The sequence below is a fragment of the Pleurodeles waltl genome, chromosome 10 (genome assembly GCF_031143425.1).
Source record: "Pleurodeles waltl isolate 20211129_DDA chromosome 10, aPleWal1.hap1.20221129, whole genome shotgun sequence".
NCBI classification, from domain to species: Eukaryota; Metazoa; Chordata; class Amphibia; order Caudata; family Salamandridae; genus Pleurodeles; species Pleurodeles waltl.
Genome location: NC_090449.1, coordinates 28,640,580 through 28,656,532, shown reverse-complemented (window position 1 = coordinate 28,656,532; position 15,953 = coordinate 28,640,580). Strand labels below are relative to the sequence as shown.

At 49.1% G+C, this 15,953-nt stretch overlaps 1 protein-coding gene across 1 annotated transcript in view; it reads right to left on the bottom strand.

Moving 5' to 3' along the window:
- Positions 1–15,953, bottom strand: part of RBM10 (RNA binding motif protein 10) — a 329,240-nt gene that overhangs the window by 71,534 nt on the left and 241,753 nt on the right. Inside the window, exons 17-20 of the mRNA XM_069209523.1 lie at positions 4,854–4,989; positions 3,533–3,624; positions 3,178–3,342; positions 2,257–2,403 (exon numbers count right to left, since the gene is read on the bottom strand). Coding sequence (XP_069065624.1) covers positions 2,257–2,403; positions 3,178–3,342; positions 3,533–3,624; positions 4,854–4,989 — 540 coding nt within the window. The remainder of the gene's footprint in view (positions 1–2,256; positions 2,404–3,177; positions 3,343–3,532; positions 3,625–4,853; positions 4,990–15,953) is intronic.

Genomic DNA, 15,953 nt, shown 5'->3' with positions numbered 1-15,953 from the left:
TTTGTTAGTTTTACCAGGTAAGTAAGACACTTACAGGGTTCAGTTCTTGGTCCAAGGTAGCCCACCGTTGGGGGTTCAGAGCAACCCCAAAGTTACCACACCAGCAGCTCAGGGCCGGTCAGGTGCAGAGTTCAAAGTGGTGCCCAAAACACATAGGCTAGAATGGAGAGAAGGGGGTGCCCCGGTTCCGGTCTGCTTGCAGGTAAGTACCCACGTCTTCGGAGGGCAGACCAGGGGGGTTTTGTAGGGCACCGGGGGGGACACAAGCCCACACAGAAATTTCACCCTCAGCAGCGCGGGGGCGGCCAGGTGCAGTGTAGAAACAAGCGTCGGGTTCGCAATGTTAGTCTATGAGAGATCTCGGGATCTCTTCAGCACTGCAGGCAGGCAAGGGGGGGGTTCCTCGGGGAAACCTCCACTTGGGCAAGGGAGAGGGACTCCTGGGGGTCACTTCTCCAGTGAAAGTCCGGTCCTTCAGGTCCTGGGGGCTGCGGGTGCAGGGTCTCTCCCAGGCGTCGGGACTTCGGATTCAAAGAGTCGCGGTCAGGGGAAGCCTCGGGATTCCCTCTGCAGGCGGCGCTGTGGGGGCTCAGGGGGGACAGGTTTTGGTACTCACAGTATCAGAGTAGTCCTGGGGTCCCTCCTGAGGTGTTGGATCTCCACCAGCCGAGTCGGGGTCGCCGGGTGCAGTGTTGCAAGTCTCACGCTTCTTGCGGGGAGCTTGCAGGGTTCTTTCAAGGCTGCTGGAAACAAAGTTGCAGCCTTTCTTGGAGCAGGTCCGCTGTCCTCGGGAGTTTCTTGTCTTTTCGAAGCAGGGGCAGTCCTCAGAGGATGTCGAGGTCGCTGGTCCCTTTGGAAGGCGTCGCTGGAGCAGGATCTTTGGAAGGCAGGAGACAGGCCGGTGAGTTTCTGGAGCCAAGGCAGTTGTCGTCTTCTGGTCTTCCTCTGCAGGGGTTTTCAGCTAGGCAGTCCTTCTTCTTGTAGTTTGCAGGAATCTAATTTTCTAGGGTTCAGGGTAGCCCTTAAATACTAAATTTAAGGGCGTGTTTAGGTCTGGGGGGTTAGTAGCCAATGGCTACTAGCCCTGAGGGTGGGTACACCCTCTTTGTGCCTCCTCCCAAGGGGAGGGGGTCACAATCCTAACCCTATTGGGGGAATCCTCCATCTGCAAGATGGAGGATTTCTAAAAGTCAGAGTCACCTCAGCTCAGGACACCTTAGGGGCTGTCCTGACTGGCCAGTGACTCCTCCTTGTTGCTTTCTTTGTTCCCTCCAGCCTTGCCGCCAAAAGTGGGGGCCGTGGCCGGAGGGGGCGGGCAACTCCACTAAGCTGGAGTGCCCTGCTGGGCTGTGACAAAGGGGTGAGCCTTTGAGGCTCACCGCCAGGTGTCACAGCTCCTGCCTGGGGGAGGTGTTAGCATCTCCACCCAGTGCAGGCTTTGTTACTGGCCTCAGAGTGACAAAGGCACTCTCCCCATGGGGCCAGCAACATGTCTCTGGCGTGGCAGGCTGCTGGAACTAGTCAGCCTACACAGACAGTCGGTTAAGTTTCAGGGGGCACCTCTAAGGTGCCCTCTGTGGTGTATTTTACAATAAAATGTACACTGGCATCAGTGTGCATTTATTGTGCTGAGAAGTTTGATACCAAACTTCCCAGTTTTCAGTGTAGCCATTATGGTGCTGTGGAGTTCGTGTTTGACAGACTCCCAGACCATATACTCTTATGGCTACCCTGCACTTACAATGTCTAAGGTTTTGTTTAGACACTGTAGGGGTACCATGCTCATGCACTGGTACCCTCACCTATGGTATAGTGCACCCTGCCTTAGGGCTGTAAGGCCTGCTAGAGGGGTGTCTTACCTATACTGCATAGGCAGTGAGAGGCTGGCATGGCACCCTGAGGGGAGTGCCATGTCGACTTACTCGTTTTTGTCCTCACTAGCACACACAAGCTGGCAAGCAGTGTGTCTGTGCTGAGTGAGAGGTCTCCAGGGTGGCATAAGACATGCTGCAGCCCTTAGAGACCTTCCTTGGCATCAGGGCCCTTGGTACTAGAAGTACCAGTTACAAGGGACTTATCTGGATGCCAGGGTCTGTCAATTGTGGATACAAAAGTACAGGTTAGGGAAAGAACACTGGTGCTGGGGCCTGGTTAGCAGGCCTCAGCACACTTTCAATTGTAAACATAGCATCAGCAAAGGCAAAAAGTCAGGGGGCAACCATGCCAAGGAGGCATTTCCTTACATGTATGCATTACCTTCTTTTCCAGGATGGCATAGCCGGCATCAGCAGAGGCAGACTCCCGCCGCTCATCGTCCTTTGAGTTTACAGGCTGGAAGCTATTCTTGAAGTTCTCCTTTTGTTTGTTCAGGCTGCGGGCCCAGCGCTCCATGTCTTTGGCAATCTGTAACAGAGTTAGGCCGTAAAAAACAAACTGTGGCATGCAAGGTGAGAAAATCAGAGCACCAGGGTCAGTGTAATGTTTGGTTAGAGCTTTGCATAGGCCATAAGGCTTTACAAACTCAGAGAGCTACACAGAGTGACCTTGAGGTGAGCACATACTTTATTGGCAGGCATCAAAAATCAGATAAATCATTTGGAGGGCACCCAACTTGAGGCAAGAAAACTACGATAGAAATTATCCAAAAGCAAAGGAACTGGCGTACGTATGGCTAAGAAGGTGCAAAACTAGAGAAGCAGATAAGAGTTCAAGGAGAAGTAGAAAGGAAACCTGGGGGGTCATTGGCGAGAAGTTATCTATTGTAGCAGAGCAAGAGACAGAGTGGGATGAAAGGTAGTGCCAAAGGGCACAAAACAGCATACAGCTAAAAGGAGATGAAGGACAGGTGAAGCATATAGTCAGGTAAACAGCCAACATAGCGGAGCATAGATGGAACTAGTATGCAAGTTGAATTGGCTTAAAGATGGAAGAGGTCTCCAAGTGCAAGAAGCTGTAAGTGGCTCAATAGGTAATGAAAGAAGAGTGGATGAGTTTCAGGGAACTGATAGTTTAGAGTTGCAGACGGACAACCCACAGTACCAGAAGTTAGCAGCGGACACTAACTGAAGGAAGAGGAGGAAACTTAGGAAGGGTGAGCAATGACAGCAGTGAATGGAACAGAAATGTCTAAAAGGAAATGTGGAGGAATGATTTAGAGGTGTGTCAATGAAGCCTAACCTGCTGTGCAGTCTTGGATTTATGCTTCTCCTTTTTCTCTTTGCCCTCTTTTGAGGTGGAGGCTCCATCCTTCTGAGCAGCTGATGTTTGATCCGGAGCCTGAATGTATGTCCGCTTCTCGCCATCCCAATACATGTACTTTTGAGTCTGAGCATTGTAGTAATACTAAAAATACAGAAACAAGGGTAGGCAATAAATACATAGCGCCAAGTGCATATTTCCACTGCCTTCTAGGATGCTAGTTCATAGCTCAAACTCTAGCACACTAGCGCCTCTGCACGCTTGGAGGATAATGACATGTTTCAAGGCACATTAGTCTTTAGGAGGCAGGGAGGAAAAGGGTCCATGCTCTTACCTGAGAATTTGGGTCATAGTAGAGGCCAGTGAGAGGATCATAATAGTAACCAGAAGTATCATCATACTGGTAGGTGGATACATCAGGAACAGCTGCAGAGGGAAAAGAATGAAACAAGGTGCCATGTAAGCCTAGACAACACAAAACCATATTATCTCAGAAATTTACCAAAATGAAAGCAATGACTGGGAAGAACACAACAGGAAACACAAACACCCCAGTCACGGCTCGAACAAAGGTTACTCTGCACTATTACTGTGCCCGTCACAAAAAAAATGAACAAAGCATGCCTAAAAAAAAGGGAAAACAATTTAGTTTAACTTTCTTGATGGGATTAGTGGTCTGCAAGAGGGATGAGAGGCTGAGATCTGTATGTAAGAAATGGGCATCTGTACCAATGAAGTAAACACTAGCACTACGATGTGGCGTCAAACCCAAGCCTACACGTTCAACATACAACTGCTGTATGATTTGAAATACAGAACCTGCTGAGCCCTGTGTATTGCATTTATACCCTCTGCTTGAGCAAACCCCTCTAAACTTGCAAACCATAGTGTCACAATGTTGCCGCAATCAGGCTCTGATCTCCCAGTAGCCAAGGAGTCTCCACTGCTGCAGCAAGTGAAATTATTATGTTTTGAAGCTCAGGCATTAAAAATAAACCAGTTGAAACAGGTGAATGTTAACCTTTCTTATATTAAGTCTCCAGGCCTTTTAAATTACTTACACGCCTGTGGGATGACTGATATACATACTTCATTCTCCAAATCGATCCAAATCTGCAGACCATAGTAAAGTCTGTGCTAACAGATTTCTTAGTACACAATATTCCACTACAAGAAGGCTACACAATGGTAAAACACAGGCTCCAAACCCATGTCATACCACAAGTAGTTACAGAAGATCCTAAATAACTTCACACTTTATGGGGCGGTTGCTAAGGGAGAGTTCTGATATTGGAGGGATGAGGGGTGCAAGGCTAAATCCAAACACTAAGGACAGACGATGGCAGTAACTTCTTTGATTCAGGTACCTAAATACAAGCCTAGAAACCCCCTCTCCAACATCAAGCTTGAACTCAGCGGATAGAGCAAAACTCACAAGTGTTGTGCATTGCACACGTAGGCAGAATCTAAACCCCACTTGGAGTAAAATCACCCTCCCCATCACAGCAATGCCAGGGATTCTACTGCAAAAGTCCCTTTGGACCATTCAGTTAAAATGTTAAATTATTGTCACATCATTTTGAATATGTAGGCCTTTCACCAACCTACCTACGGGCATGGCGCCTGGAAGAACCTGCTTAGCATATTGTACTTACGGTACTGTTTGTATGGCTCCTGCTCATTTGGGACTGTACCAAGTGGTGTTGTGGCCTGCCCTGCAGTGGCAGGCTGCGGGGGACTCACTATATCGGCCTTGAGAACAGCCGGTGAAACGATGGTGTACGGCTGAGCCTAGAAGAGGGAACAATGTCATGGAAGTTGACCACATACTTTTCAGTAAACGTAAGACACTGGTAATCTTGAACTATCACATGCCTAATATGATCAACTGCAGGCTGCTTAATAGGGGGAGAGCAGGGCAGCATTATAGCCCCTATTATTCAGTTTTTCTCCGAAGCGAATAATGGCGGTTTGTAGTCTGGCTTTGCTTTTAAGAGAATCTTACATCCACAGGCATTCATGGCAAGACAGTCACTTTCTTACACAGCCACAGAGACCCTTATTTCCCAAATGCACCTAAAGGTTGTCTCACTCACCCTGATAAACAATTGTACATGTTTGTAAGGAGGGCTTCATTCAGTGCTTAATGTGTAAATAAAAACGTGATGGTGCCCAAAGCTCTCCTCTGAAACATGTGGCTGCTGCAATTAAATGTACGCGCAACGAATACTGAGGCAACGTAATCCTGAAGCCATGTCAGGACTCTATGGCTGTAGGAAAGTGCCCTCTTTCTTGGCATGGTTACCCCCATTTTCTGTCCGTTGTCTGTGTGTTTGACTGTGTTTACTGGTATCCTGCTAACCAGGACCCCAGTGCTCTCTACTCTAAAGTTGGTTGCTAGTAACCTTTTCTTCTCACAATTACCATACTGGTCCCCCCAAATAAGTCCTTAGTACATGGTACCTAGGTACCCAGGGCATTGGGGTCCCAGGGGATCCCTATGGGCTGCAGCAGTTATTTTGCCACCCATAGAGAGCCCATGCAAAGGGTTCTGCAGGCCTGTCACTGCAGTCTGCACGCACCCGGTTTCAATACAGGTAAGTCACCCCTATGGTAGACCCTATCAGCCCAGAGGGCAGGAACTTGTGTGTGAGGGCACCCCTGCACTAGCAAAGGTGCCCCCATGAACTCCAACGCCATTTTACTGGACTTTGTGAGGGCAGGGATGCCATTTTTTGCGTGTACTGGACATAGATCATTACCTATGTCCACCTACATAATGGTAACTCCGAACCTGGGCATGTTTGGTATCAAATATGTTGGACTCATACCCCAATAATACTGTTGCAAGTATTGGAAGCATGATTCCATGCAATCTGGGGGCTCCTTAGAGGACCTACAGCAGTGGTTCCCAAACATTTTCAACCCACGGCTCCCTTGATCTATTGGCCACTGGCTGCGGCTCCCCATTATGTTACTTTTTGTTGGCGGGTTGGGGATGTAAGCCTGGCCTAGGGAGTACATCCATTTTTCTCCCTGAAAAGAATTGGGATGACGCAAATGAAGGTATTGTAATTCTATATATAACTGTAAAAATAAAAATGTAACAGTTGTTTAATTACAGCATGCATAGGGTTTTTTTGTAAGGGGAAAATATTGGTTGACGGTAACCCTAGTAAAATGGGCAGGTCTCATTTTTTTGTAGTTATAACAATTTACTGAGCTGTCTGTATTGAAATATGATTACCCCTGAGGTGTTAGTAAAGCAGCAATAATGCATAATTTGCTCCACAATTGTTTTCCATTGTCAACAGACATCCTCTGCAGGCATTCAATTCAAAGTCTATATTCCCAATGATTTACATTCATTTACAGTTGCCTAACGTTTTCCAAATATAGTTTGGATATGACTATCCAGTGCCCAGAACAAATTAATTTTTGTTTACACTCTAAAGAATCGCACTTTGTTTAAAACAATAATTAAACACTCTTGTAATGGCAATCTGGGGCCAAGTTTAATGTTTTGTTGCCCCTTATAAGCATATTTACTATTGTGCCATTTTGCTAAGTGCCAAAAAGCAGCATGCTACCTGCAGCTCTGAATAGTAAAAAAAGCTGAGTCACAATGGACAACGTAGGTTAGGAAGAAATTATTTAAGCAAACGATGCCTGGGACTGCAACATTGGAAGTGAGCTAACTTCAAACCAAAATACTTGGTCACACAAGCCACACATTCCACACTGGCAGGCAGAAGGAGGGATTGGATGGGGGGAAGCTGTGTACCCTCCAACACGCTGCAGGGCTGCAGACAGTTTCTAAACATTAGAAGTTAACCTGAGGCATTCTATAAAGTACTTTCAGATAAATATACACATAGCGTAACTGTTTAAATAGTGTGAAATGTAGAATCACTTTAGTTGTGTTTAACCACCTGAGGGCGCTCAAGGACAAAATTAAAAAAGAGCTGCTACAACTGCGTAGTTTTATTTTGTCCGAACTGGCCCAAGGGCAATAAACAGCTCAGTGGTTCCCAAACTGTGTGCGGCGCCCCTGGCTAGTTTTGATGGCGCACCAGGGAGCCGCGGCGCACAGATTGGGAACCACTGACCTACAGCATAGCTACCACCTGGCTTACAGGGTTTTCCCGGCAGCCCAGCTGCTGCCACTCCTCAGACAGATTTCTGCCCTCCTGTTGCTTGATTTGATCAAGCCTAGGAAGGCAGAACAAAGAATTTCCTTTAGGAGTGGGAGGTAACACCCCCTTCCCTTTGGAAATAGGTGTGACTAGCTTGGAAGGGGAGCCTCCCTAAGCCAGTGGTGCCTCTGTGCATAAACCAGCCCACAAGGGTTCAGGCACTTTCTTCTCCCCACCGCCACCCACAGGAGTGACCATTCCCGTGTCCATCACAACCCCAGGGGTGGTGCCCAGAGCGCCTCCAGAGGGTCCCTGGGTTCTGCTATCTTGATTCAAAGGTTGGCAGGGAACTCTGGGTGCCTCTGAGTGGTCAGGCCAGGCAGGTGACATCAGAGGCACCCTCTGACCGGTAGTTAGCTGGCTTAGTGAAAAAACCCTCTCTTTGGGCTATATAGCGTCTTCCTCTGGGGTGGGTCCTCAGATTCAGCTTGCAAGATTCCAGCAGGACTCCTCTGCAACCTCTGCTTCGACTTCTGGCATCCGGTCCCGCCACTGGACCCTCCAGGAACCTACAAGCTGCAGATCCATGAGGAAGACTCTTCTGCAACATTGTATCCAGAATTCCTGCCAGCTTTGCAACATTTACCCGGCTGTGCATCCTCAGAAGACTGAGACTCTTCAGCCTGCGCAAGAGGAAGGAATCTCCCTTGAGGTGAAGGCATCACTCACTTGCATCCGCAGGTATCTGGCTGCACTGAAGACCAGCTACGTGGATCTTCCCTCACCCCGAGTGGCGTGGATCCTGCATCACAGGTGATGGCCCAGAGAGGTGCCCTTGGTTCTCTCTACGAACCGTAGCACTTTGACAATGGTAAGTCCTTTCCACTCCACGCAAGACAACATCCACTTGCACCTCATCTTTTGCAGCTGCCAAGGCTTGTTTACTTCACCTCCAAGGGGAACTTCAGGCAATGTGTAGCATCAGCCCTCAGCACTTCCTTCTGCAACTCCTGAGCCTCTGCTTGGTCCTCCGGTGATGTGAGAGCAACTTCTGTGGTTCTGTGTGGGCTGCTTCAGCGACTTGTCCCTGTCCTGTGGGACACGTGTGGGTGCTGCCTCTGCTCTTGTGGGCCTTCTGCGATGCGGAGGGTCCCCTGTGACACCCCCTCCGGGGTAGAGCCCTCCTGGACCTTGCTGGTCCCCGGCAGCCCCTCTTACCCTCAAACCGCAAATTTGCCTTTGACAAGGCTTGTTGGTGGAAATCCTTCACCGACACCCGTCTGCAATTTCAGCTTCCAGCGTGAGAAACCTTTTGTACACATCAGGAACTCTTCGCCAGCTTCTGTGCTGCAGTGCTGACCATCTTAATTCTTCATGGACCAACTCCAAAAGGTACCTCTAGGTGGGTAGTATCTCCTACTCCCCCTGGACTCCAGACACTTCTGGACTTGGTCTCTGTAGGAAAATGACTCCCTGTTGCAGTTACATTACCCCCCCTCCCCCCCCTTTTTTGGCCTGATATTGATGCAGACTTCACTGAGGTGTGCTGGGGCCCGGCTAACCAGGCCCCAGCACCAGTGTTCTTTCACTAAGAATGTACCATTGTTTCCACAATTGACACACCCCTGGCACACAGATAAGCCCCTTGTAAAAGGTACCAGTGGTACCAAGGGCCCTGTGACCAAGGAAGGTCCTAAGGGCTGCAGCACATGTTGTGCCACCCTAAGGGACCCCTCACCTAACACATGCACACTGCCATTGCGTGTGTTGGTGGAAAGAAAAAGGCCAAGTCGACATGGCACCCCCCTCAGGATGCCATGCACACAAAACACTGCCTGTGGCATAGGTAAGTCACCCCTCTAGCACGCCTTACAGCCCTAAGCCAGGGCGCACTATACCACAGGTGAGGGCATAGCTGCATGAGCAATATGTCCCTACAGTGGCTAAGTCTATTCTTAGACATTGTAAGTACAGTGTGGCCATATTAAGTATATGGTCTGGGAGTTTGTCAAAACGAACTCCACAGCTCCATAATGGCTACAATGAATACTGGGAAGTTTGGTATCAAACTTCTCAGAATAATAAACCCACACTGTTGCCAGTGTTGGATTTATAACAAAATGCACACAGAGGGCATCTTAGAAGATGCCCCCTGTATTTTACCCAATCCTTCAGTGCAGGACTGTCTGGTCTGTGCCAGCCTGCCACTGAGACAAGTTTCTGCCCCCCTGGGGTGAGAGCCTTTGTGCTCGCTGAGGACAGAAACAAAGCCTGCACTGGGTGGAGGTGCTTCTCACCTCCCCCTGCAGGAACTGTAATACCTGGCGGTGAGCCTCAAAGGCTCATGCCTTTTGTTAAAGCACCTCAGGGCATTCCAGCTAGTGGAGATGCCCGCCCCTCCGGCCACTGCCCCCACTTTTGGTGCCCCTAAGCTGACCCCTGCCTTTAGAAACCCTCCATCTTGGGATTGGAGGATTCCCCCAATAGGAATAGGGATGGGCCCCCCTCCCCTCAGGGAGGAGGCACAAAGAGGGTGTAGCCACTGTAGGAAGTTGGCTCTGTATGTGCTATTTCAAAGTAAGGAATAGCATGCACAGAGTCCAAGGGTTCCCCTTAGAGGTAAGATAGTGGCAAAAAGAGATAATACTAATGCTCTATTTTGTGGTAGTGTGGTCGAGCAGTAGGCTTATCAAAGGAGTAGTGTTAAGCATTTGTTGTACATACACACAGGCAATAAATGAGGAACACACACTCGTAGACAATTCCAGCAAATAGGTTTTGTTATAGAAAAATATTTTTTCTTAGACTATTTTAAGAACCACAGGTTCAAATTCTACATGTAATATCTCATTTGAAAGGTATTGCAGGTAAGTACTTTGGGAACTTTGAATAATTAAAGTAGCATATATACTTTTCACATAAAACACAAATAGCTGTTTTAAAAGTGGACACAGTGCAATTTTCATAGTTCCTTGGGGAGGTAAAGTATTGTTAGTTTTTGCAGGTAAGTAACCCACCTACAGGGTTCAGTTTTGGGTCCAAGGTAGCCCACCGTTGGGGGTTCAGAGCAACCCCAAAGTTACCACACCAGCAGCTCAGGACCGGTCAGGTGCAGAGGTCAAAGAGGTGCCCAAAACACACAGGCTTCAATGGAGAGAAGGGGGTGCCCCGGTTCCAGTCTGCCAGCAGGTAAGTACCCACGTCTTCGGAGGGCAGACCAGGGGGGTTTTGTAGGGCACCGGGGGGGTGGGGGGGGGTGGGCACAAGTCCACACAAAAAGTACACCCTCAGCAGCGCGGGGGCGGCCGGGTGCAGTGTGGAAACTAGCCTCGGGTTTCCAATGGGAGTCAATGGGAGACCAAGGGGTCTCTTCAGCGGTGCAGGCAGGCAAGGGGGGGCTCCTCGGGGTAGCCACCACCTGGGCAAGGGAGAGGGCCTCCTGGGGGTCACTCCTGCACTGACGTTCCGTTCCTTCAGGTGCTGGGGGCTGCGGGTGCAGGGTCTTTTCCAGCCGTCAGGATTTTAGAGTCCGGCAGTCGCGGTCAGGGGGAGCCTCGGGATTCCCTCTGCAGGCGTCGCTGTGGGGGCTCAGGGGGGACAACTTTGGTTACTCACGGTCTCAGAGTCGCCGGAGGGTCCTCCCTGAAGCGTTGTTTCTTCACCAGTCGAGTCGGGGTCGCCGGGTGCAGTGTTGCAAGTCTCATGCGTCTTGCGGGGATTTGCAGGGGTCTTTAAATCTGCTCCTGTGTAACAAAGTTGCAGTCTTTTTGGAACAGGGCAGCTGTCCTCGGGAGTTTCTTGTCTTTCTTGGAGCAGGGCAGTCCTATGAGGATTCAGAGGTCGCTGGTCCTGGGGAAAGCGTCGCTGGAGCAGGTTTCTTTAGAAGGCAGGAGACAGGCCGGTAGGACTGGGGCCAAAGCAGTTGGTGTCTTCTTTTCTTCTTCTGCAGGGGTCTTTCAGCTCAGCAGTCCTCTTCTTCTTGTAAGTTGCAGGAATCTAAATTCTTAGGTTCAGGGGAGCCCTTAAATACTAAATTTAAGGGTGTGTTTAGGTCTGGGGGGTTAGTAGCCAATGGCTACTAGCCCTGAGGGTGGGTACACCCTCTTGGTGCCTCCTCCCAAGGGGAGGGGGTCACAATCCTATCCCTATTGGGGGAATCCTCCATCTGCAAGATGGAGGATTTCTAAAAGTCAGAGTCACCTCAGCTCAGGACACCTTATGGGCTGTCCTGACTGGCCAGTGACGACTCCTTGTTTTTCTCATTATCTCTCCTGGACTTGCCGCCAAAAGTGGGGGCTGGGTCCGGGGGGGCGGGCATCTGCCCTCCGAAGACGCGGGTACTTACCTGCTGGCAGACTGGAACCGGGGAACCCCCTTCTCTCCATTGAAGCCTATGCGTTTTGGGCACCGCTTTGAACTCTGCACCTGACCGGCCCTGAGCTGCTGGTGTGGTAACTTTGGGGTTGCTCTGAACCCCCAACGGTGGGCTACCTTGGACCAAGAACTGAACCCTGTAAGTGTCTTACTTACCTGGTAAAACTAACAAAAACTTACCTCCCCCAGGAACTGTGAAAATTGCACTAAGTGTCCACTTTTGAAATAGCTATTTGTGAATAACTTGAAAAGTATACATGTGTAAAGAAATGGCTCCCTGTTGCAGTTACCCCCCACTTTTTGCCTGATACTGATGCTGACTTGACTGAGAAGAGTGCTGGGACCCTGCTAACCAGGCCCCAGCACCAGTGTTCCTTCACCTAAACTGTACCATTGTATCCACAATTGGCACACCCTGGCATTCAGATAAGTCCCTTGTAACTGGTACTTCTAGTACCAAGGGCCCTGATGCCAAGGAAGGTCTCTAAGGGCTGCAGCATGTCTTATGCCACCCTAGAGACCCCTCACTCAGCACAGACACACTGCTTACAAGCCTGTGTGTGCTAGTGAGAACAAAATGAGTAAGTCGACATGGCACTCCCCTCAGGGTGCCATGCCAGCCTCTCACTGCCTATGCAGTATAGGTAAGACACCCCTCTAGCAGGCCTTACAGCCCTAAGGCAGGGTGCACTATACCATAGGTGAGGGTACCAGTGCATGAGCATGGTACCCCTACAGTGTCTAAACAAAACCTTAGACATTGTAAGTGCAGGGTAGCCATAAGAGTATATGGTCTGGGAGTCTGTCAAACACGAACTCCACAGCACCATAATGGCTACACTGAAAACTGGGAAGTTTGGTATCAAACTTCTCAGCACAATAAATGCACACTGATGCCAGTGTACATTTTATTGTAAAATACACCCCAGAGGGCACCTTAGAGGTGCCCCCTGAAACTTAACCGACTACCTGTGTAGGCTGACTAGTTTTAGCAGCCTGCCACAAACCGAGACATGTTGCTGGCCCCATGGGGAGAGTGCCTTTGTCACTCTGAGGCCAGTAACAAAGCCTGCACTGGGTGGAGATGCTAACACCTCCCCCAGGCAGGAATTGTCACACCTGGCGGTGAGCCTCAAAGGCTCACCTCCTTTGTGCCAACCCAGCAGGACACTCCAGCTAGTGGAGTTGCCCGCCCCCTCCGGCCAGGCCCCACTTTTGGCGGCAAGGCCGGAGAAAATAATGAGAAAAACAAGGAGGAGTCGCTGGCCAGTCAGGACAGCCCCTAAGGTGTCCTGAGCTGAGGTGACTCTAACTTTTAGAAATCCTCCATCTTGCAGATGGAGGATTCCCCCAATAGGGTTAGGATTGTGACCCCCTCCCCTTGGGAGGAGGCACAAAGAGGGTGTACCCACCCTCAGGGCTAGTAGCCATTGGCTACTAACCCCCCAGACCTAAACACGCCCTTAAATTTAGTATTTAAGGGCTACCCTGAACCCTAGAAAATTAGATTCCTGCAACTACAAGAAGAAGGACTGCCTAGCTGAAAACCCCTGCAGCGGAAGACCAGAAGACGACAACTGCCTTGGCTCCAGAAACTCACCGGCCTGTCTCCTGCCTTCCAAAGATCCTGCTCCAGCGACGCCTTCCAAAGGGACCAGCGACCTCGACATCCTCTGAGGACTGCCCCTGCTTCGAAAAGACAAGAAACTCCCGAGGACAGCGGACCTGCTCCAAGAAAAGCTGCAACTTTGTTTCCAGCAGCTTTAAAGAACCCTGCAAGCTCCCCGCAAGAAGCGTGAGACTTGCAACACTGCACCCGGCGACCCCGACTCGGCTGGTGGAGATCCGACACCTCAGGCGGGACCCCAGGACTACTCTGATACTGTGAGTACCAAAACCTGTCCCCCCTGAGCCCCCACAGCGCCGCCTGCAAAGGGAATCCCGAGGCTTCCCCTGATCGCGACTCTTTGAACCTAAAGTCCCGACGCCTGGGAGAGACCCTGCACCCGCAGCCCCCAGGACCTGAAGGACCGGACTTTCACTGGAGAAGTGACCCCCAGGAGTCCCTCTCCCTTGCCCAAGTGGAGGTTTCCCCGAGGAATCCCCCCCTTGCCTGCCTGCAGCGCTGAAGAGATCCCGAGATCTCTCATAGACTAACATTGCGAACCCGACGCTTGTTTCTACACTGCACCCGGCCGCCCCCGCGCCGCTGAGGGGGAAATTTCTGTGTGGACTTGTGTCCCCCCCGGTGCCCTACAAAACCCCCCTGGTCTGCCCTCCGAAGACGCGGGTACTTACCTGCAAGCAGACCGGAACCGGGGCACCCCCTTCTCTCCATTCTAGCCTATGCGTTTTGGGCACCACTTTGAACTCTGCACCTGACCGGCCCTGAGCTGCTGGTGTGGTGACTTTGGGGTTGCTCTGAACCCCCAACGGTGGGCTACCTTGGACCAAGAACTAAGCCCTGTAAGTGTCTTACTTACCTGGTTAACCTAACAAATACTTACCTCCCCTAGGAACTGTGAAAATTGCACTAAGTGTCCACTTTTAAAACAGCTATTTGTGAATAACTTGAGAAGTATACATGCAATTTTGATGATTTGAAGTTCCTAAAGTACTTACCTGCAATACCTTTCGAATGAGATATTACATGTAAAATTTGAACCTGTGGTTCTTAAAATAAACTAAGAAAAGATATTTTTCTATACAAAAACCTATTGGCTGGATTTGTCTCTGAGTGTGTGTACCTCATTTATTGTCTATGTGTATGTACAACAAATGCTTAACACTACTCCTTGGATAAGCCTACGGCTCGACCACACTACCACAAAATAGAGCATTAGTATTATCTCTTTTTGCCACTATCTTACCTCTAAGGGGAACCCTTGGACTCTGTGCATGCTATTCCTTACTTTGAAATAGCACATACAGAGCCAACTTCCTACAACATGCAATTGAAATGATTCAAAGTTCCTAATGTACTTACCTGCAATACCTTTCAAACAAGATATTACATGTTAAATTTGAACCTGTGGTTCTTAAAATAAACTAAGAAAATATATTTTTCTATAACAAAACCTATTGGCTGGATTTGTCTCTGAGTGTGTGTACCTCATTTATTGTCTATGTGTATGTACAACAAATGCTTAACACTACTCCTTGGATAAGCCTACTGCTCGACCACACTACCACAAAATAGAGCATTAGTATGATCTCTTTTTACCACTATTTTACCTCTAAGGGGAACCCTTGGACTCTGTGAATGCTATTCCTTACTTTGATATAGCACATACAGAGCCAACTTCCTACATTGGTGGATCAGCGGTGGGGTACAAGACTTTGCATTTGCTGGACTACTCAGCCAATACCTGATCACACGACAAATTCCAAAATTGTCATTAGAAATTGATTTTTGCAATTTGAAAAGTTTTCTAAATTCTTTAAAGTCCTGCTAGGGCCTTGTGTTAGTCCCTGTTAGCATTTCTTTTAGAGTTTAAAAGTTTGTTAAAAGTTTGAATTAGATTCTAGAACCAGTTTTAGTTTCTTAAAAAGTATTCCAACTTTTAGAAGCATAATGTCTAGCACAGATGTGAATGTGGTGGAACTCGACACCACACCTTACCTCCATCTACAGATGAGAGAGCTAAGGTCACTCTGTAAACTAAAGAAAATAACAATGGGCTCCAAACCTACCAAAGTACAGCTCCAGGAGCTTTTGGCAGAGTTTGAAAAAGCCAACCCCTCTGAGGATGGCAACACAGAGGATGAAGATAGTGACTTGGAGGGAAATTCCCCCCCTCCAGTCCTACTTAGGGAGAACAGGGCTTCTCAAGCCCTGACTCCACAAATAATAGTCAGAGATGCAGGTTCCCTCACAGGAGGGACCAACAACTCTGAAATCACTGAGGATAACTCCAGTGAAGAGGACATCCAGTTAGCCAGGATGGCCAAAAGATTGGCTTTGGAAAGACAGATCCTAGCCATAGAAAGGGAAAGACAAGAGATGGGCCTAGGACCCATCAATGGTGGCAGCAACATAAATAGGGTCAGAGATTCTCCTGACATGTTGAAAATCCCTAAAGGGATTGTAACTAAATATGAAGATGGTGATGACATCACCAAATGGTTCACAGCTTTTGAGAGGGCTTGTGTAACCAGAAAAGTGAACAGATCTCACTGGGGTGCTCTCCTTTGGGAAATGTTCACAGGAAAGTGTAGGGATAGACTCCTCACACTCTCTGGAAA